This window comes from Phalacrocorax aristotelis, chromosome 13 (genome assembly GCF_949628215.1).
Source record: "Phalacrocorax aristotelis chromosome 13, bGulAri2.1, whole genome shotgun sequence".
In the NCBI taxonomy this organism is placed as follows: Eukaryota; Metazoa; Chordata; class Aves; order Suliformes; family Phalacrocoracidae; genus Phalacrocorax; species Phalacrocorax aristotelis.
This window is the reverse complement of record NC_134288.1, coordinates 17,414,238-17,437,277: the sequence shown is the minus strand read 5'-3', so window position 1 is coordinate 17,437,277 and position 23,040 is coordinate 17,414,238. Positions and strand designations below refer to the sequence as shown.

At 47.0% G+C, this 23,040-nt stretch overlaps 1 protein-coding gene across 2 annotated transcripts in view; it reads right to left on the bottom strand.

The window, feature by feature from the left end:
• Window positions 1–528: 528 nt before the first annotated feature.
• NFATC2 (nuclear factor of activated T cells 2) overlaps window positions 529–23,040 on the bottom strand; it is a 97,910-nt gene continuing 75,398 nt past the window's right edge. Inside the window, exons 9-10 of one of the 2 annotated variants that reach the window (XM_075108622.1) lie at window positions 7,361–7,448; window positions 529–3,052 (exon numbers count right to left, since the gene is read on the bottom strand). In XM_075108622.1, the coding sequence (XP_074964723.1) occupies window positions 7,405–7,448 (44 nt within the window). In that variant the 3' untranslated portion in view covers window positions 529–3,052; window positions 7,361–7,404. The remainder of the gene's footprint in view (window positions 3,053–7,360; window positions 7,449–23,040) is intronic. The other variant, XM_075108621.1, reaches the window with a different exon arrangement.

Below are 23,040 nucleotides of genomic sequence, written 5' to 3'. Positions count from 1 at the left end.
TATCCTTCGGTTAAAGAGCGCGTGTTTCATGGGTGCTTCCTGCAACGCAGCGGCAGAGGAGCCCTGCAGGGCGGCAGGGGTTGCCCTGCCTGGGTCCCTCGGAAGGGGGACAAGCCTTTGCCAGGAGGCCACGGGTTTCTTGGCCGCTTTATACATTTATGCATTAGACTGAAAAGGGGCAAAAGATGCTTAACTGATATGCGGGGACAGTGACCAAAACACCCACCAAACCCCCGTTAAAAGCTCACCCCGCCCGAGGCGCAGGCGCCCCGCAGCGGCGCTGCTGGGGGGGCGGGGGGGGCCCGTGGCGTCGGGGCGCGGGTGTCCGGCCGCGAGACCAGCCACTCGGCCTCTTGACGAGCACCGGCTACGGAGAGGCCCCAGAAAGGCAGCACTCTTTTTAGCCTACGTCAGTGCACCTACAGATTTGAGAAGCAGTTCGTGTTCTTTGCTATCCCAGTTAAAATCCAGCAACAGAACCGTTTCTGTTAGTTATGGGGGATTTTGGTTTTCTGTGACAGTTGTTGGTTGTTGTTTTTTTTTTTTTTTAATTTCCCCTACACCTTAAAAGTAGGATCCAGGAAAATAGATGGTCATTTTTAGTACTTCCAAGGGTGAATTCTGTGAAACTGGGAGACACGGTCGGTCTGTTCTTTTACTCAGCTGCAGCAAAGAATTTCTGACAGGCAACTTTTGGCCTGAGGAATTTTTCAAAATTGCCCAAAACGTCAGGCTGCATTAAAAATAAGCCATACTATAGGTCAGATTCTGGCAAACTGGGAGTTTTAAAACAATCCAAAATAGCTTATTTGAGGCATCTGAGCCAGGTGAAGTACTATACAGGTGCTGGTTAATGACCAATAATTCCCCTGCGCAGACGGTTTTTCAGCCAGTCCAAGCCTCAGCTTTGGTTCTGTAAAAGTCAGCAATAAAAACCGGGCCATTTTCGCCTCTGCAGGTCTCACGGCGGGGCTGGCTCTCGCGCCCTTCGTGCTGCTGCAACGCGCAGCGCTCACGGCAGGCGCCGCAGTGCGAGGCATCCTGAGCCAGCGACTTTCCGCTGTCGCTGAAACGGGACACGGGGGGGGATGGGGGACGGGGACACACACTTTGTGACAGAGAGTTGAATGTCACACCGTGGGCTCCCCGCCGGCACCGGTCAGCCGTACGTCACTGGGGGGGAGCGACCGCCCCAGGCTGTGCTGTTAATGCCAGGCTGGGATTTGCAGTCGGGAAGGGCTCTGCTCTGGTTCTGGACCTAGGCTTGGTTGGATCCAGGGCTCAGAGCTGCTCCTGTCAAAGTCAGATTTTGGTTTAAGAGCCAAGATTAAAGGTGAGTCCTAGGTCAGGTGTTCTGGAAAGTCTAATGCTTCTGTCTCTAACTCTAAAACCGAAGCCCTCGCAGAGTTTAAGTGCCAGCTTTTATTGGCAGGAAAATATATTCTTCTCAATGCTCCTGAGAAGAGGGCTGCCGTGGGGTTTGTGCACGAGCTTGCTCACACTGTGGGGGACCCGACTGTGCTGCTGCTCTGCTGTGGTCATATAACCCAATCCCTGCTGCGAGCACGTGGACACGGTGCTTTTTGGCACCGTCTGCTGCGAAACAACGGAGACCGGGACAGACCCACTGTGGTTTCTAGACCAGCGCTCACGCTCTGCACACCTAAAAATATCAGCGTTCCTCATTTACAAAACCAGAAAAGATTAGTATGTACTTCCTACAATACTATGGCTATCTTTTACTGTACATTGACTCACAACGTCTTTTTATGTGTGCTAGCAATGACACTCCAGACCGTTACAAACCGGCTCGCTGTACAACTGCAGGTGGCAGCGGTTATTGCTTAGCGTGGTAAGCCTGTGTCGGTGCGGGACGTGCCAACACATGAAGCAAAACATAACAAACATACTAACTCACACGGAAATCTAACCTTCCCAGAAATTGCTGGTAGCTTTGCAAAGCTAAAGAGACAAGGTGATTATAAGTGTGTGTATACTTCTTCTGGAACATATGGCTTCTGTAAGGTGCAATTATTTCCCTCTGCAGCTTGTGTGGTTAAACGTTACAGCTGCTAAACGAGACAAGTTACGAGCTGACAGCAGGATCTATACGAAAAGAAACAGCAACAATTTCTGACAGAGACAATACCTAAGATGTGTTCATACACTGCCTAAATACTAGTAAGGATCAATCATAAAATCTTTGGGTTTACTGTGACGCCTATATATTACTCTCTGTTTTATCTGGGTTGATTTTACCTTGGGATAGGTGGCCCAACTGCTGAATTGCTCTTTTCACTGGTTCTCTGTGAGCATCCTTCTCCTTTAAATTCCTATTCAGTCTGACACAAAAAAAGAAGAGAACTCCTGGCTTCAGCTGACATCTACTCTTTGAAATACTGATCACAGTGCTCAGAGTCAGGAAAAAAGGGCTTCTGATCCCAGGTCTGATAAAGGCCGAGCAAGCTCGGGTTGCCTCAGTTTCCTACAACAACAAAATTTCTCGAAAGGGCTTTGAGACCTGGAGGACAAGTCATTGTTAGTGACCCGCAAAATGTCGCTATTCTCTTATGGAATATATTACTCTTTCTTCCCCCGTTTCCCACCCCACCCAAATAAGCACTAGTACATAACCTCCCTTGCTTTGTGCGGTGTTCAGGCGTGACATCTCACTTCTCCCTCATTATTAAGATAGATCGATACACAGATAGATATTTTGCAGCAGGCTGGAAGAGTTTCCTCAGACAGACGCTCTGTTATACAAGAACAATACGATCGCTAGACGAAAGGAAGGGTGTCCTTCTCGATGTTTACAGAGAGAGGTGGCGAGTTGCTTAGTCAAGGCTGTCAGCTTGATGCCAATACATTGTTCCTTGCATTGAATTGGTGCCTTGAGATGAACAGTTAAGGAAGCAGGAGGTTGCAGGGGCACTGGAAGGATCTAAGAGGTCAGTTATGGAAGGATTCGGTAAAAGTTGTCTCACAAATCTCTTCTTCTATGTCTGATTTCTGGCAGGGAGTCCAGAAAATTCCTTCCTGATAATTTCATTAACTGTGAAATAAAAGAAAGAGGATGAAACATCAGAGCACTTTCAAAATCACAAGAAATAAAAGCAATCCTTGGGCAGCTCGCTGTTAAGCTGAAAACATCCCCTCTGCATTCATACCATCATTTATTAGCGCTTAAAGCTTTTAGTCTTAATTACCCAGCCTAGGTATTTCTGGAAGGCTGGGGAAGGGGCGGAGAGAAGGGGTTGTCACTGTGTTCAGCATGCTTCGGGCACCGTAAAAACACAGCTGAGGAGCTGTACCATGCGTCCAGTATATGCTACATCCCTCACGTACACATCACTTGCCCTCCTTCACAGGCGTTTGCTTTACCCAAGGTTTTAAAAAAATATGTATCTTTAAGTATCTGAGCATTTTGACATTTTCCATAGGCTGAAATAAGAATATTTTGAAAAGAGAAAGGCCAGATTTGGAGGCAATATAGTGGACAGTGCTGAAAACAAGGAGACTGCAATTCAGCTGAAAAAGTGTTGGGGTTTTTGTGGTTTTGTGGGCGGGGTTTTAATCTCGCTGCTGACCCTATTTGCTCTACATTTTTATTATCGTTTGTTTGTAGCTTATAGCATAAGCAGACTTCCATGCACCACTATGGTACTCTGAGAGGCTGGGACAGGCTTGTTAATAAAGCTCAAGAGAAGACACTGAAGAACTCTGTTCTCTGTTTAGAAAGACCAGAACAATGTTATATACAACAGCCATTCTCTCCTGGCTACCTTCCACACCTATTTGCCTAAAGCACCCTCTGCTACCTCCTGGAACAACATTTCTTTCTCTATGCGGTGATTTCACTAGGACAGAGTTGAGTGTTTTGGTGGAAAACTCCAGAACTGCCCATTTTGGAGCGCCAGTTCAGAAACTGTTTATCTACATTGACAAGTTTGCCTTATAACCAAAAGACCCAATTTTCTAAGGTTTCAGAACCCAGGTCTAAATGACTTCTCCCTGCTGATATTTAAGGGCTAAGACACAGACTAACTCAAACCAGAGAAGACGCTCACCCAAGCCTGACTAACCCTCAGGTATGCAGCAGTAGACACTCGCCCGTATTTAGGTCCATTTCTAACAAATGTTTAAGAAAAAAATTTAATTAACATAGTATTTCACCACTTCCCAACAATTAAAAAAAAATGGTGCCGGATCTCTTATTGTCTCCGGGAAGGGGAACACGTGCATTCAATTTTAGTAGTTATGGGTGGTAGTTTGAAAGCTCCCTCACATGCAATGGTATTTATGTCTGAGAACATTAAAAAAACCATCTATGTTCTACGCAAAGCTCCATGTTATTACTGCAGAGATGTCTGCTGCGGTCGGCTATACTCCTCGAGGACTAAGTACGCACACAGAGTGCGGCACTGCTTGACGGGAGGCGCAGGGAGCCAGCCCTCCGCATTTCCAGGTGCAGCGAGCTCTCCTGATGGGACCCCATCGCCTGTGCCACAGCAGGCAGCTCCCACCCTTCCACGCTCAAAAATCCCACCGGTAACAGCCCAGCGTTTAGCTCTTCCTAATTCCAGCCAGGAAGTGCCTGATGTCAGTGAGATTGCTGCCTCTTGGAGAGGACGTGGGCAAAGCCAGCATGGCTGAGCGCAGAACTCCTGTCCTCTCCTGCTGCCCAACCTTCTACCTGCCACCGTCGCCTGCTGGCTTCTACCAGCCTTTTGGGTGGATTTCTGGCAACTAAAGCACACGTGTGGGGTATTTGGCACGTTGCTGCTCTGCAGTGCAAGCAAGCAACCAGTGGGAGGTGAGGTTGGTCCACTTTCAGGGGAAAAAAAAAAACACCTCCAGCTCAGAAGAGCTTCCTGTTTGCTCTACCCAGGAAATGAGAGGAGCAGGTCTTCAATGGAAATTTTTCATGGCCTCAGCTAAAAATAGCAGTGAGGTAAAAGAAGTGGGCACCCACTCTTACAGGGTCATTTCCTCTCTAAAAACAAGTGGGCTGAGACTGCTGGCCCATTTATTTATCGACACAGTTGTTTGAGCAGCCAGCGTACCAAAAATGCCGTGCAGGAGTTTCCTTTCCTTTAATACAGCCACCGCTTGTGGAAATATCGGAGCCAACAGTCATCTTGGTCTAGGAAGGGTTAAATATTAAGCGGAAAATGAGCAGATAACTAAACGGAGTTTACTAAACCTACAGACTTTTGAGGGGCCTGGTTTTGGTGCAGTGCTTTAGGGCACAGTGAAATCCATCGTGCAGCAGCAGCAGACCGCGAGCCAGAGCTTGGCCAGCGTGGGGACCTCCGCGTGCCGGCTCCGGGCAGGTTGCATGGTGTCGTAAAGGGCTTACTCAGCCTCCAAACGTCACTTTCCCTCCTGTGTGCTGCATGGGAGGTCAGCAGTGGGTTTTGTGGGCTGAGGTTACGGGGGGACTACGATCTGTAAAGAGCTAAAAAGTTGCAGGGGAACAGCATGAACCGCTGGCGCCATAGATGGGCTGCAGGACCACGCTCGGGTGCACTTGGGAGCTCTCCCGGGCGGCAAATTGGATTTTTGTTGTAAGCATCTGAATGCCGAGGGCACTTCCTGCTACCAGTCGGCCTGAATGACCTGTGGTCACCCTGAATTGCCCCTAAATCCATGCGGCGGTGGGCGTTAGGTGCAGCTTAAGCTGGGCAACAGACTAGGGAGCTCTAAGGGAAGGATGTGTAAGTCAATGATTGTTCCAGCACAAAAAGTCCCCATCTACAACCAGAGCCCCTAAATCGAAATACATAAACCTCACAGGAATGGATCCCCAGGCAAGTGTCTCTCTTCCAGCTTGGAGTCACCTCCAGACTGAGTCTGGTGAAGTCACACCTCTCTGGTGAGCTGCTCGAGATCTGGGAGCACATGGATCCAGCTCAGGCGTAATCGCAGTCACTTGGGTTTCAGTATTGGGTTGAACAAAATTGGTTAACTGAGATGTAGCTAAACTTCAGAGGAAGCTGAGATCCTGTGCTGAGCTTGCTATTCTGAACTCCCATCTCTCATTTTTTTTGGTAGCATAGTTAAAATGTATCTCAAGTATCGGTTCTCATTATTTGCTCATTTCTAGCCTAGAGGAAATGGAGACGGTGTGATTAATTTAAAAAAAATACTGTTATTTAAAGTGCCTGGCATGTGGCAACTCTGGAGCACACTGCTATTGATCCCTTTAATGAGAAAGAATGATTAAATGGGGCCATGAGGACATATGCAAAGATAAGGAAAGATTAAATTATGAAAAAAGATATTGACATTACAGCTGACGTCAGCCATCCAGACCTAGGAAATGCCCAGTTAGGCCTGAAACCCTTCAGCATATCCTCTGCTAGATGATGCTGCTGCACGAGTGTCACGCCAGCCCCGTGCTTGGAGAGCCCCGTGTCAGGTGAATGCAAGAGGCCGGCTGAAATCACGGGAGAGCGTCTGTGGTCCTCTCATCACTCAGCTTCGGTGGGTTAGCGTCAGTCTCTCAGGCTTCAGCCCTCAAAGACGTTTAAGACTCTAATTCGCATCCTCTCGGATAGAAGTCCGGCATGTATTCGCTTGTGGGATGACAGCGGGTTGTATTAAACACCGAGCTACAACGAGTGGTCCCGAGACAGAAAAGCCCCCGGTTTTGGCTGGCAATGAGTCAGGCGCCTTGTAACTGATTCTGCACACGCACGCACACCCCTGCGCACACGTGCGCGCACGCTCGCACGCGCTGGAATAACAGCTTCACTAGTGTTACCCCGTGTCGGTGTCTGGAGTAACACCGACGAAGTCACAGCACTGTACCCGTGGCAGCGACCGGGGTCTTGTGCCCTCTGGGGGAGCCTGCAAGAGCGAGGGTCTCATCAGAGGAGGCACAGCTCGGCGCCGTGGGCTGCTCCCTGCACCGGGCAGGGGTCCTGCACGCTCCTGACGCGGCCAAGGGATGCTCTGCGCGCGAAGGCACCAGAAGGCGCGCGGGGAGGAGCGGATGGCGTATCAGGGACTGAGCAGGGAAAGCGACCCCCCGAATTTGTAGCGTGTCCTCAAAACGTGACCTGGCAAACCACGGTCCTAACGCGGTTCTAGCTGCTGCCTTGGAAGGACAGGATGCTTTAGCCCAGCATGCACAACCCCGTCTCTCCTTCCCTGCCCAGCGGGCCCCAGCTACTTCAGGACAGCTCTGTGGTACACAAGTGGGGAAGAAAAAAGAATGAAAAAAAATTAAATTAAATAAGATTTTAAACCCTCTAAGCCAAATAAAAAGGGGCATGACTTTTTAATTGAAAAAAATAAATGAATAGAGGTTAAGAGGAACACACAGCTGGAGAAAAGGCAGAAAAATACCAATTACCTTTCTTTTTGATTGCTTGGATCAAAGATCACAGTCATTCTTTTTCATATAATGTTTTGTATCCAGCTAAGGTGTGTATCTATCAGCTCTGAAAAAGATTTGCAAAACCATTTTTGAGAAAAAAAGTAACCTTTGACCTGTGTTGCAAGGCCAAATGTTACAGTTTTCAGCTACTCTTTCATTTTGTGGTTTAATTTATTAAAAGGACATTTCAGCATACACAATACATAAGGCAGAACCTAACCGCTGACCTTTCTGTTTGCTCAGATCCAGCACTAGATTTTACTTTTTTCCCCCTCTTTTCTCAACTGATATTATCTAAAATTAAGTATGCAAAAAATTACACTCCTAAACTGATCACAGAACACATGCAAAATGCTGGCAATTTGATCTGAGACTTCAGAGGCGCAGGAGGTCCATGCGTCTTGTAAGTCAGGTCAAAGACTAGTCACTGCCTTTTGCAAAATTCAGTTATATTATCATCTCAGTGGCCCAAAGAAAACATGACACATTTATGCCAGATCAAAAGTCAGTCCCTTTTAAATAAGAGATCTAACCACAGCGGCCGTGTAAATTAGACCTTGCCTTAATTGTAAAGAACAGGAAAGATATGCGCAAAGAAATTATGAAAATTACAGTCTTTGCTTCAAATACAAGTAAAGTGAAATTTTTTTTCTCATAAAATGGCAATATTTAAGATTCCGTTTCATTTTTTTCTGTCTGATCTCTTTAGATTTATCTTGAATTCATCATGAAAGCATTTGGCACTTCTGCAAAACCATGTGGAAATTACAAAAAAAATAATTGCGATGCTAAGGAGGAAAGAGTGCTGCTTAAAAACTAAGTTAGTTCTGAGTGCAGGATTCAGAAGTGTCTTTGCTGCTGGATTTCAGGTGACTATATATAGAAAAGAAATATTTTACTTGGCTCCCAAAGATTGCGCAGCCACGTATCGTACACTGAAACCTACCGCTCAGTGCACCGCCTGTTAGATATTCTGCGCCCTGGAAAATCAGCCTTTGCACACGCAAGCAGAGCAACTCATTGACTGGTAAATACAGACTTAGGTGTCTCGGGCAGAAGGAGCCCAAACCCAACAAACTGTGTTGGGGAAAAACACCCTGTGTGTGTGTGTTGGGGGGGGGGGTGTTTTATAAATCAACAGCAATGAAAGGCTTTTTTTTCTGGAAAATGGGGGCGTGTAACTACTAAGAGGTTCTTAGTTGTAAGGCTTTATTTAATTACATGTCAACAAAAGGTTTTACTCCTTATTGAAATAATGCCAACAGATGCACCCTGCAACTTTGCTTCCTTGGCCGGCTTGTGATCTACGTAGTCTGTGTAAACTATAAACCTCTTCACCACGATCCAGCCCAACAGCCATCAGGCCACCTCCATTAGTTAAGCAAACCCTTGGAAGAAGTTCCCGATCTCAAACTAAGTGACAATTCAAGTCCCACGATGCATTTTTGCTATAATAGTTTCAATAGACTCAAAACCCATCATGACCTTTCCATTAATTTAACATCATAATACAGATATGTGATGGAAAACAGAGTCTAAATAAAAGGCGTGTTTTTGGCTAAAGCCTGTCCCGACTGAAATCAATATCTAACCTCCTCGTGACTCACAGGATCTGGATTTCACTCACAACATTTAAATCTCCTTCCCCTATATTTCAATATAGTTCCAGAGAGAGATGCAAAAATAAAACAATCGGTGTCTCTGATACTATCCTACCCAAAATCTTTAAGAGGGAGCTGGGTGCCCCTGTGAGAAAAGAGCAGAAAATAAAGATACCATTTCTGCTAAAAGGAAATTCCGCGTCCTAAATGCACTATACATCGAAACTATCAAGAAGGAAACAGTCCAAACACAAATCTGCCTGTGACACTACACCAGAAATTTTAAGGATTTTCTAAGTGCTTTCATTATTGTCAGCGTGCTTCCAGAAAAGACCAACAGCCTCCCACTCCAAAGCAGCGGCGTTCAAACCGCCAGGAGGAAGCGTGGCCGAGTGGTCGGAGCAGACGCCTCGGCAGCGGCGCTCCAGAGCTCGGGCCTCTGCTACACCATCACCTTGCCACATGCCCCTGGCCAACTCCGAAGCGAAGGACCAGATTTATCACAGGCTTGCTTCGGTCTGAAAAATGCAGGGACTGTGAAGGTCACACTCGGGGAACTTCAGAAATACACGCCTAGCTAGCAGAAAGCAGCCTGAAACAATGATGACCTCCACAGAATGAGCCTATGCTACGTGTGTGGATGTAGTAGAGAGAAATCATTTTCCAAAGTCCCTGCAGGGATGTTTTACAGTCCTTAGATCCCAGTTTAGATCCCAGACTACCAAAGGCATGAGGTGCTGAGCTCACTTCGACACTCTAAAAATTCTAATAGGCAGCAATTTAAGTTACCAACCTAAAAACCTTTAAAGCCGTACATGTCAGTACTTTGGGGTACTCGATACCTCTGAAAATTAGGTCCTAAGTATTATTGTTAGGCAATTGTGCAACGGAGAGCGCTTTGAAGACGGCGACCTGTTCTGACTTTGCTGTATGGCACCTAAAGTTGGGAGAATAAGGAGCTCCCCTCAGCCCCGGGCATGCCTTGTCCTGGGGGGCACTGGGGCACCACCTGTGAGAAGCCGCACGGCTGCTCTCCTCACCGGCTGCGCAGGGAGCCGGCGACCAGCATCCCAAGACAGTTTGTAGCCTCAATAATGTCTTTTAGGCGAGCAACCTTTTGGTTTTGTTTATTCACGGATGCTCCTCAGGCAGAAGCTGTTACCCTGCAAACTGTTCCGGCCAGCTGAGCTCTCCGCAGCGGTGCAAAGCCGAGTGACCTGATACAAGGGAAGGAAAACAGAGCAGTTGGCAGCAGTGGAGATAGTGCAAAGCCTGCACTGCTCCCCCGGTGCTACTGCCGTGCGTGGAGCTGCTGGGCGCCTGCCCTGTTTTGCCATGCTCCGCTTCGGCTTGTTACACAAATGGTTGCAATCTTGTAAATCAGTAATAAGTTGCACCTGAGCCTGTAAGTGATTAGTAAAAAAATCATTGCACTTCCACGGCCGGAGGACTTTCACACAGTTAATCAGTTAAGAAAAGAAGCGGGTGTTAACTGGTTATTTAACTCCCTGGAAGGCCAGTTTATTGAGACCCCGTAGCAAGGGGACTGAAATCTTATGTGCAAACAATATATGGGAGAGTTATATTGCTTACAAATGACGTGCTCTCAAGCACCAAATGCTGCCCTAAAGTGAGCTAAATGGCGAAACTCTAAGGCTGAGCAGGTGCCATTTGTGGTGCTCCCAGTTAGTGAGTCCATTTGATCCCTGTCTGAATCTATTGGAAATCCACAGGTTAAGTTTTCTAGGTACCTTCTCCATGAACCGGGAAACGGGGGTTATGTGACATTTACCTGACACATGCACGCACGCACGAGCTTTCTCATCCTGGGTCGTTCACTGGAACAGCAAGAGAAAGAGCAATTTCTGCTCCAGAGTGTGATTTCCTGTTTGCTTGATGGATTTTGGTGTTTAGTCATCAATTTTTTTTTATCAGAAGATTCCAAGATAGGTGCAAACCCTGCCCACACATCCACTGAAGGAAGAATCTGCATCAGCTGGCAATCTGGAAAGCGCACCTTCGGGCACAGTTTCACGCCCTTTCTCTCCTGCCCCGTTAGGCTTCAGCATACCACCGTGGGAAGCCCTTGCAGCTCATCTGCAGGCTCAGTCCCCCGGTATAAACCCCCCCCGAATTTAGAGGAGCTGCATCTTGGTCACTGCATGACTACAATGGGAAGAGGCACCCCATCAAACTGGGGAGTTTCTGTAAATCTGCCCCGTCCGCAGCGCTGCACACACCGAAACGGAGCCTGAGGGGCTCAGGGGCACCCAGCGCCAGGCGCTGCCGACCTCGTCACAGGTTACCTGACAACGGACCGGCTCTGAATATTGATGTTGACACTGCCGGGAACTACATGAATATGAAGCAAAACCTCTCGTATTATTAGATTTGCTAGGACTATGATAAATATCCTGTTTATTTATTAGATAAACCCTTTAAGTCTGTTAAGGCACAAAGGGACTGGAACAAGATCCGATGGCTTCGTGCGCTCCTGCGACGAGTGTCAGCAGCCACTTCGGGAAGCGTACCTTGCAAGTGGAAAACTAGATCAGCCTGGGTGTGAGGAGGAACTCCAGGCCACCGTGGATTTGGTTTGTAGTAGCTTTCCATAACAAAGTCTTTTTTTAACTGACTTACTTTCTGCTCACATATATTTAGATATGACTTTCATTCTGCAGTGCTCTGATGCCAGATAGTTTTGGCTGAAATTGTAAGGGAAGGGACACGTGTTTGAGTCATGCTGTTGGCTCTCTCTAGTTGATAGTTAGTGAGTTGCTGAGAAAAGATGAAGTTTGTGTTTAGATTTAGTTAACACACAATGAGAGCAAGTGAAATATTCCAAGTAGAATACGCACATAATAAATAAATATACAAAAACTTATACCAGAAGGGGATGGAGCTCATTTTCTTAAACCACATTAGTTGGCTAAACCAATACAGAAACATTAGGTTGATGGACTGAAGCTTAAGAAACACGAGGCAAGAGTCTTCATCTTCTCACTCCTAACTCTTGATCTAACTCTGTGGCAGCTGCTACTGCTGCTGCAGCAAAGCCCAAGGATGAACTGTGCTCGCATCTATTTTTGTGTCCGTGGTTTGCACCGTATGACTTTGCTACATAACTGCTGAGATAAGCACTGCCATTTGGTATTAAGACATACTTCTCGTCTAGATTAAAAACAGCAAACCAAATGAGACTGGTGATGATTTTTTCTACAGTAGCTTGCACCTCATGGTGTAAAAGCTAATGAAATTGGTAATAGATACCGCAACGCCTCTGAAATAGTAACTTTGGCAGGAAAAGCACACAAGTGATAGCACTGTGTATTCACATGTCACTTTGCAGTTTCATCATTCTCCTAGACTTAACCTATTTACTAAGAGGCGATATGAGTCATTCAGCAAAGTGTTTCAAAAACAGAGAGAGAAAAGGGAATGGATGGGAGAAAGCTATTTTTTACAGGAAATAATTGGGGGGTAGGAACTGAGGAACAGTTACAGCATGTTCAGGATTAGCTGAAAGTAACAAGAACAGGCAATGCTGCTGCTTTTTTATTTCTGTCACAAAGGAACTACTAGAACAAATATTTAATTAAGGGGAAACAAACGGTATTACCCTTCCCTTCGGGCAGTTTTGCAGGGGACGAACAGTCAATAATGTAAACTATTTTCCTCCCTTGAGCACTAGCGCTTCGGTCTATTAATCCACAAAACTATTCACCGGCTCTAATTCTCTGGCACCTTATCTTCTGCTGTGTCTTAACTTCGCAAGCATCCCTGCTGAAGGGCTTGTGGATTCTTGCAGAACCCGGGCCTCTCCAGCAAACCAGGTTTCCCTCCAAACGTGTCTGAACTGAATTTTGAGCCTGGTTCTCAGAAGAAAACAGCCAGCAGAAAATCCCTGTCCCAAGGGAACGGGGAAGATGCGCGAGCGGCCTATGAATGATTTTACCAGACAAACGAAGCTCTCCTCTGGAACAGGCACGCAAATAACCTTCTGCTTGCAATTACTCTGCTTTAGCAAACAGCTTCGGAACAGCGAGTGTGGAGACGGCGTATGTTTCTTATGCGCCTTATTTTAAAGAGGATTATGGGCAGTAGGCACTGAGTGAAAACCTGTAGTGAAAAACACTGAGCAGGGGAGCACATGAAATCACTTCGGCACACAGATTATTTTTCTATCATGACTCCATACCCTGCAGCAAACAAATGTTTGGGGCCAGATTCGTGCCCACTTTGCGTAAGGCACTGGGTGGTGAGCGCTGTTTTAGCTGTTTAGGTATCAGGACCTGCCTCTGCAGGCGATGGAAAGCGATAGGTACCGCTAGAGGCCTGCGGGTCTTGGCAATGGGAGTCGGGACAGCTGAGCGCCTGACTTTGGGGCTACAGTTACGAGCCCCATGTTAGCTGGAAAGAATCCAGACCATTAAATATTTAAGTAGTTATTGACAGAGTGTTACAATTCACATTTAACCATGTCAAGGAGGTGCCACATACAAGATACTGCATGTCTGCCCACATCCATCTGTTTGCTTTTATTTTGCACTTTGTAAGACTTTTGAGGCAGGAACTGCTTTTTTTTTCCCTTTGGAATCAACACAGCATCTGCCACAATAGAGTTCTCATCCATGTGGGGGTTTCTAACATAAAATAATGTAATAATAAAAATACTACATCGTACTATGGAGTATAAGTCAGAGACCATTATGAACCAAGAGGGAGAGTTAATTATAAGAGAGACCTCTAGCTACAAAAAAGAGTGCAAAAGACCATGGGGAGCAGATACTGTAAGTGACTTTGCATCTCACCTCAGGAAAGCCAGCAACCTCTGACAGTAAATAGCTTGAGAGAGTAAGAAAAACATCTACGCATCATCCAAAGGCTTAAAACTTTCAATTTGACTCAATGGCACAAACGATAAAAATTTTGTTCTCAGTATGAAAAGAAAAGGGGGGATATAAATTACCAGAAATAGAAGTGAGCTCCAGTCCAATAGCTGTTGAGGTGACTAGCTTTAGCTGAAGTGCAGCCAGCGCTGTTGAGGTTGGGCAATTCCCAATCTCACCACAATAGCAATAACCTACATTTGCTCAGAAATTAGCCCTCAATGATTTGCAGACCTCCCATCCCAATTCCAGATCAAGATGTAGGAACAACCACCCAAAGAGACTGCCCCAGGGATTCCTTCCCAGGATTTAACGATGCGCCATCCCAAATTTTCCAACTGTGAGGTCTGAGAGCTGTGCGTATCCCCACGCAACCCAGGCAGGAGGCGAAACGCTATGCTCATTGCAGTGTCTCAGGGGCATGCTGCAAGACGCTGTGAGTACCGAGCAAGACTATCCTACGCTTCCAAGTTCTCATCAGCTGTATGACAACCTTGTCCTTTATACAGGAGTTTGCACAGCTAGCTCACGAGCCCTGCATTTGTAGCTCATCTTGAACCTATTAGTTTGTATTTAACCACCCATTGCTACACTTCCTGGGTGAATTCCAGCCAAACAACGAAGGCTGTGCAACCGCGTCCTGATAAAACACCCTCTTGCCTAAAATTAAGACAAAACTTGCTTACGTTTGATATGATCTCATCTGACTACAGAACACATTCAGAAGCAATTGGCAGGCCGTCCCCTCAGCCAGGGACGTGGGTTGAATGGGAATACTGTTTGTCCTGCAGTTGGGGAACTAGCCACAGACAGCTGGAAGGCACAGCGGTAGCGAAGTTGAAGGCCAAGATCACCATAACTTTTTCAGAGCGGTCTTGGAAGCAGAACGACTGCCAACGTGAATGAAATGCCCCGGCAAACACACACAGCGTAACGAAACCATGTGAAGCCACTGGATATCTTCTGCAAAGCCAGATTTTTAAAGGTATTTTGGTAGCTAACTCTCAGCTAAATCACTGTGGATTAGACATCCAGCCACTTTTTAAAAAGCCAGCTACACAAAGAGATGAGCACACATCACCTCTCAGAATCTGGCCTAGATTGTACCCACCGGTTCCCTGACAGACAAGATGGAACAAGTGTTGGGGAACACCAACAGAGGACGGCCTACGATAGGAACTGGGGGTTGTCCCTTGGGATGACGAGTAGAGATGGGAAGGTTTTCGTACTAGTAAGAGCTGACTCACCGGTGGGGAGGTAGTGCTGGCTCCCTGCACGCTTCTTGCAGCGTCATCATCGAGGAGGGCTCACAGCACGTCTACGCAGCACCATGATGTGAATTCACCATCATCACCACCATGGAGCGATGCTGCCCAGCGCTGCCATAAGCCCTGCTCTAGGACACAGGAATAGCTCTGACGACTGACTGCCACCAGCGGCTGCGCTTTGCCCCAGGCTCAACGTGGAGGGCAAGGACAGCGGAGCTGCCATGCTGGGGAGAAACCCAGCCCAAGCAACAGGATGTCTGTCCATCCTAACCCATGGTCCCCCGTAACTGTGCGACTTGGAGGCTTGGCTGCGGGCTGTAGCATGTCCCGCAGAGCCTGTCCCAGGCAGCTCCTCGGCACTGCGGGATGCCAGGCAGAGAGCACGGGTGTAACGCTTCGACCCCCACAGGCATTGCCTGTTGGCCACAGCATCGCTGAGCCCAGCAGCAGCAAAGCAGGTGCCTGGTAAAGGAGAGGGAATACTCTAGGTACTACAAAAAATGCCAAGAGACCTAAAAATGAAAGTAATTTACTGGTGGGAAAAGATAAACTATGCAAGAGGCTGTGTCTTCCCCCTTTTCAGCCAAGAAGTTAAAATGCACTCCAGTTTAAGTGGGTGGTTAAGCCATGGTGACTTCAGAGCAGGCTGATGCTACAGTGGGTGCTGGGAGAGGGCAGAAGGAGCACTGCAGAACTGAAAACCTCCCCGATTTGTGCTGACAGCGACCAGTGAGCTTGGGAGAGCCTCGCCAAGCGGGGATCAGTTACACCTCACGGCAGAGCCAGCAGCCGACATGCCTGCGGGGCCCGGCGGCACGGAGGGCGGGAGGGAGCGCGCTCTGCCCCGGCTGTGCCATGGGTCACACAACGGGGCTTTCCTCCCGGGGGTCCCCTCGACATGACTGTAACCAACACTAAAAATAATAGCACCATTTGGCTGCAAATCACCACTGTTAAAAACGACAGCCAGCAGAGTCTCCAGGGAGGGTTTGGTCCCTGCTGGCCCTGGCTGAGGTCTGAAGGATGATCAGGACAGAGACAGGGGCAGCCTTTCGGCCACAAAGAGGCAATTTTTATGGTTCAAGAGAGCGGCCATCTCCAGTGGGCACTCCCCACCTTCTCATCACCTGTGCTAGGTGCCGCAGAAACATCCCCCAGTTGCACTTCTTCACCCGACTGTGCAAGACTCAGCCTGGCCCTGCCACTGTGTGGGGCAGTATCGGAAGGGGGGTACACAGCAACATGAGAGCGGCTGGTTTGGTTTGGGCTTCCCCTCCCCTCGATTCAGAGATGTCATCTGCATCCAGCTGTTAGTATTTTGGAAATCTGCTGGGTTTTGTTTTCCTTGTGTGATTCAGCACAGCTGATGCTCCGGCTGCAAAAGCCTCAGCAGCCAGTGAGCTTGCTTAAAGCAAGCACACATGAAAGCCCATGTCCTGGTCAGCGCTTCCTCTGCTGGGAGCACCCTGGGACACCTCTTGGGTCCTGGGGCAGCCTCCTCATCACTCTGCTGGGAACGATGCTTGACTCTCTCACAACCACACCAGATGAGAGCACGGTGATCAGAAGTGCACAAATAGATATCTACATCAAATGATGTGGCGGAGAAAATATTTTAGTTGCAGCCAACAGCATCCCGACCCTGACTCCTGCTCCTTCTGAAAGCATGGCAATGCTTAAACCTTGAACTGCAGCACAATAAATACACTGTAAATCGATAAACTTCCAAAACGCTATGGCATTGCTACCCGCTTTCATGTTTTCTGCTTTTTTTGTAGAGTTTGTTCCTTAAAATCCCATATTGTCAAGAGTACGTGCTGACTATGAAAAACTGATTCAGCAACAGGGCAGGTTATACATGAATGAGGGTAACACCTTTACCGCCGCACCTTTTCCTTCCAGTACACGTCTCCCACGCCCATTTCAGCTGCCTGCTCTCTCTCGAGGCCATAATACTCCCCCCTTCTTTCCCCCTATCCCAGAGCAGAGACCCCTGCTCGAGGTGGAGAATGGCCAGATCCAGAGTGCCTTGAAAAGGCAGGAGAGACTGCAGCGTGTTCTGAGAAGGTGGGGGCTTGCTGAGATTTATTTCCAGGGGACAAACTTTTAATGGGGTGCAGTTTATACACATGAAAACATGGTGATTAAGTGAAGTTAAGGGACAGGGCTTTATTACTTAAATAATTTGTCCATTTGACAGCTGAATCCCAAGTCCCCCATTTTTATCCACACAACTCCAATTCCATGCTCACTTAGTGACTTGGACAAGATCATCCATTACTGAACAGTCAGGTAAATACAAACCACCACTAAATATAGCCTGATCACGTAATTGGCCTTTACATGTCTCTCCTCTCTCGCGCAATGATGGAAACAATGCTGGGTAATTAATAACCCCTAATGATTATATTTAGCAAGTAAGCTATAGAAGGAAGTGCAAGCAACGCAAAAGCCTGCTTGCTGGAGCAGCGGCGTGCCGGGGGGGTAGGACGGTCCCGAGGGGCAGTGACGCAGCAGTGATGTGCTCCTTCGACCCAGCCTCTGCGAGCCCAAAGCCCTGGGGCAAAGGGCTAGACAAAATCCTCTTTAGAGAATCCCGAACTCCTGCAGGCGATAAGCACATTGTAGCTGAAGTTAAATGAGGAAGAAAAGAAAATATGTAGTGGGCTGCTTGTACAGTCACTAAACCAGTGGAGAAGGGATTACTTTAATTTCCCTTTTACCTGGAAAGAAAAATAAAACTGAAAAAAAACCAAAATAACCCCACCGCTTCTTTAAAGGGTTGGAAAAAAACCGTCTGAGAAGGGAGATAGTTGAAAATGCCTCGTCAAGCACGTTTTCCATCCATCCCCCATAAGCAGGCCTTAGTGTGCTGTTTACCACGGCCGGCCTGGACGCAGGCGTTTCACGGCGCGGGAGAGGCGGGGCGAGGAGCGAGAGGACGTGAAGCTTGCTGTGCTGTCCAGAAGATGAAAACACTAGTGCTGTTTATAGAGGGAAACCCAATTCGTCAGCCCAAATGAATTCCTGTGCTAATCCATGCAGGCTTCATGTTTTCCACCAGCCCCAGCCACTGTAAAGACTATCTTTAGGAGGCACAGTGTGTTTGGAAAGGAGCAGCTGGAAAGAGGGGACGTTTATGCCAGCTTGGAAGGCTTTCTGGTATGGAAAAAGAGGAATGCTCTCTTGGGTCTCCCCACAAAATTAAAGCATCTTCATCCAGAGCAAAACGACGCCAAGCACAACAAACAAAAGCGGCTTTCCCCAACTCTCCTGGGCAGCCTCACTCCAGGGTTCACAATGGTTTCCATAGAACTTGTTTTGCTATCATAACAAATTCGATCTATCCAGGCGTGATGGAGCGCACTGTTTTCTAAAGACAAGAAAATTAATTTCCTCGCTTATTTGTCTGCCAAAGCATTTTTGTCTAGGTGCCACAGACAGGGACTCCCCAGATAACGAGTGCATCTGCCGGCCGGCCGAACACAGCATACGTCTTGAAAAGAAAAATCCTCGAGAGGTTTTGGTCTGTGCGGCACGATGTGAGTTACCTTCGCTGCAGAGGCTGGGGGAGAGGCTGCCCTTGGCTAATCGCTGTCGTTCCCCTGCCTGCGATCCTCCCGAGCTGAGCCAGCCTCAGCGCAGTGTGCCTGTGTGCAGCAACACCAGCTTCCTGTAATAAACCCGCCATCTACTGTGTGCATCTCTTGTTGCATACATGGGAGGAAATGAATGTCTTGTTATACTGACCACAATCTGTTGAAATGCTAGTAAATATTACTGTCTAACTGCGATGAAGGGCGAGATTATTTGCACGGCTGGGGTACGCTCCCCAAGAGCGAGATCTGCGCTGGAATGTCACACGCAGGAGAGGTTTCCTCCAGCCTTTCTGCAGAGACACTCGCGCTCAGCAGTGGTTTTTGAAAAGCTGAGATGTTTTTCTGCATGACAGAAAAAGTTGGAGGATGCTACATCTAAACCAAGACCATTATCAGAACAGCCTGAATTTTTGGGAAGGCTTAACATTGATCTAAAACTTGCACTAGTTCTGAAGATGGCAAGAGATATGACATGTAATCAAGTATACAGCAAAGGCCCACAGATATTAATTTCTAAAACAGACATAGTAATAATATTTTGATGTGCTTTTTGTTTTAATAATGGCCTACAAAATTTTTACTGAATAAAAATTTGTATTAAAATCAATAGCATTTTTTGAAAAAGGAAACATATCTGAAAAGGTAGTAAAAGTTATTTGAAGACATGAAGCTGCAGGATGAGCTCAGCAGGAGAGTTCTCATGTAACCCAGCCTACCTAGCTGAAAATCTCACCCTGGGGCTTGCCTGCTGGAAATCACTATCTTGGGATGCTTTCCAAGGAAGCAGACAGCACCCCACTCAAGGAATGAACACGTGTGAAGAAGAAACCAGACAAGAAAAAAATTAAATGTAATTTTAAGGAAAAAAGACCCACAATGTAATTAAAAAATACAGCTGCTAGGAGTCCTCCCCCGATCTGCCTCTGTTGTGGTATAAAGCAACAGTTTGCTCCCTGGACCTGCCCAACGCCTAGAGTGGCCGCTGTTTGCAGACTATTTCCAGCCCGTGCAAACATCACTTTGTACAAAATTATAATGACTTCACACCCAGTGACTTGAACTGGAGGACTTCCCCAGGTCCTCAGGTCAGCCTCCTAGGTTGGTGACCATTTACCTAGAGAAATGCTGGGCCTTATTTTCAAGTGGCTTTGGCAGACCCATGGAAGGTGGTGACAGCACAGGTACGGCGGTGCCCCGTGTGCCGCCAGCAGCGGCCGAAGGCACTGCCTGGGCGCAAGTTGGATGCACCACGACCACACAGAGCGCCCGAGGGCAGGTGCCTTTCGAAGCCGGGACCTTCACAGACACTTTCGGAGAACAGCCTCACTGCCTCCTGGTAAGAATCAGAAACCCAAAAGCAGCTGATGAAGACCCAGCAGGAGCACCGGGAGGTATTTGACTGTAAAGGGAATGCAGTGCCTGGTACATCATCCAGCTTCCCCTGGCCTCGTGGCTGCGGAGCCTCCTGGAACCGAGCTCTTACAAAACAACCGACGCTGCGTTGCTCATGATGACAGATACTTAACCCAGGGAGGTTTAACTGTCACAATACTTTCACCATTGACTCCCATACTTCTGAAGTGGCTCCCCTTCATTTAGTCATTCTCACTCTTTCCAAAGAAACTTAGAAACCACCTAAATAAACCAGCACCGATTGAGACACTGCAAATGTCATAAGAGTCATTCATGTGTCTCGCTATTTGTCCTACATTTGACTCAATTCATTCACGGATGATGAAGTCATTCATCATTAAGAAAGCAAACCAAACCACAGCACAATTTGGGAATCTTTGACTAGACTCCCCTGGCAGAGATGATCAGAGGGAATGATTGCAAACTCACACTCCTCTAATTTACTGCTGCTTTCGCTCTGGCCCAAATTAGTCTTTGCACAGTAGAAGCAAAGGTTCAGAGTCCTTGCACAAAGGCAGAGCAAGGCAACACGTAAGCACTGAAAAAGGACTAAACCACGCTTTCGCTTTGCTGTGATGTCACCCGACTATTTCCGCGGGGCCTCAAGGTTTTCTGGTGGTGCAGCGCACACTGCTTTGGTGCACAGACAGGTCTGGCAGCACCCTCCCACCACCCACGGGTCACAGCGAGCCCAAAGGCACGCAGCTGGGTGGAAGCAAGGAACGGTCCACTTTGACCTTTCCTTCTGCACGTGACGACCATCCATGCGGAAAAATTCTCCCTCAGATGCAAACCTATCGCCCACTCCAACATCCACGGGCAGAAGTCAACGATACTTTTCTCACCCAGTCCAGTTCAACTACGACTTCACTCTAAAGAAATCGTGTTTGTTCAGCTGAGGGCAGAGTTTAGCCTGTGTTTTGGAGTGCAGAGTTTCCAAATGAATAACCCACAAATGGACATGGCTTGATTAAAATGGGAACTGTGTGGATTAGGAGAACTTGCAGGAAGATGGAGAGAGTGTTAGACCAGTTTCTCACCGAGTGCATTAGTGTTGCTCTGCTGAGTCACATGGGCATCACTCTTGAAGCCCTTTGATCCTCAGTGGTTTTACTCTAGTTAACAGTAGCTGAAGATTTAACTCTTTTATACCTAACACTGGTTAAATCCAACTCAAGACCAGGTTTTCAAAGTCGCTGTTATCAGACCATTAATCATGCAAATGTAGAGAGTCAGAGTTTTAATTGCCAACCAGACTGTAGCATTTCTAGTAGACGCACACCTCAGCTGGAGAATATGAATGTTTGCAAAGTTGGGAGTACTTGGATTTAGGGTTTCTGTGCAAAGCCCTTTTAGACGGAGCATCCATCTGTGAAATTCACAGCTGGATGTACGCCCAGATTTCCGTGCTTGCAGATCTGAAGCATGGGGACTTGGAGTGATGACTCAGACACAACGGCATTGTTTATACATTTTAGGTTGGCTTTTACCTTCCTCTGGTTTCTTGTTGGTAAACACAGAAAAAGTTATATTACAGAATGAGAAAGAAAGAGTGTGAAAGCCAGCAGCTGGTTGAAAATTCAGATTAGGAGCAAGTATGCTGGGAAGGGAGTTTTATGGTCTTCAAGTACTTGCTGCTCTTCCCCTATCTCTGACTCTCCCGCTGGCACGACTACAGATGTGGTGCTTGTTTTTCAAATCAGAGAAGTAGGAATGACCTATTAGGTCATGCAGTACCTCTCGCAGCCAGTGCAGGATTGCCGTCTTCTACAGTAGTCCAGTCTGCTTTTAAAATTCCTCTAAAAGCATACTGCATCCAAATTAGAGCAGTCTCTTGGAACCGGTGAGTAAGCAGCACCATAAACCGACCAGGCAGTATAAGGCCATACCAGCTTCTGCTGGGCAGAAAAGTAGCTCTCGCTACTTAGAGTTCTTGTAAGAAAACTAACTTTGATGGGAAATTCAGACATTTCATCCTCAATTTCTTATTTAAAAATGGCCAGAGGTTTATAAATAATAATATTTTCATACGAAACAAAGTAAGAAAAGCAGGTGGAAGAAAAATAGATTTTAAAATAATCACCTATAGGTCTTCATTCTTGTGAGAGAAAAGATCTATACAGACAAAAATTCCCCCATCAACTATCCGTGCTGCCTGGCAGGATGTGACCTGAACTGGGAAAGTTCTGCTTGTGTGAATAACACTGAGAATCCAGCCATTTGTCTATACGAGAAGACTTTTATAACGGGCTTTCAGTTTGCACCACAAACAGACTGTATACCTTTAAGATGGTTATTCTTGCCAGGCATTTTATTTCACAATAGTTAAAGAAATGTGCAGATGTTGTCCAAACTTTTCAAAGCAGCCGGGCTCTTTGCAGCTGCTTGCAAGATTTCAGACGTGCAGTTCAAAAATGGCTCAAGCTGCCTTTTCACCAGCCTTCGCAGGAGGAGCTGAACCCTCCCCTGTATTATATTGTGCTTTAAGAGGAGAAAAGACCCCTACCCTCTTCCCACCTTTGCACATTCTCACCATTAACATGATTTGTAACCAAAAAAAGCTGTGAAGAGCAGCGATGCCAAACCCAGGCGTTCAGGGTTCATGAGTCAGGCCTCTAATAATCATGAGATTGGTTTTAATATCACGCAATCAATCCCCTGCCCCCAAAGTTGCATCATTTTTGTCTGCCTGGATTTTGAAAGACCAAAACACAAAAGGTTCATATTTTTAATGTTTTGCTTTTTTCTTGGATCAGACTTGCAAAGATCACTAAGAAAAAATAACTCTCGTACTTTGCTGCGGTCACCTGCACAGGGACTTTTAAATCGTTATAAATATTCCAAGACTCACAATGAAATTGCAAAGAATAAGCAAAAGCTTCAAGC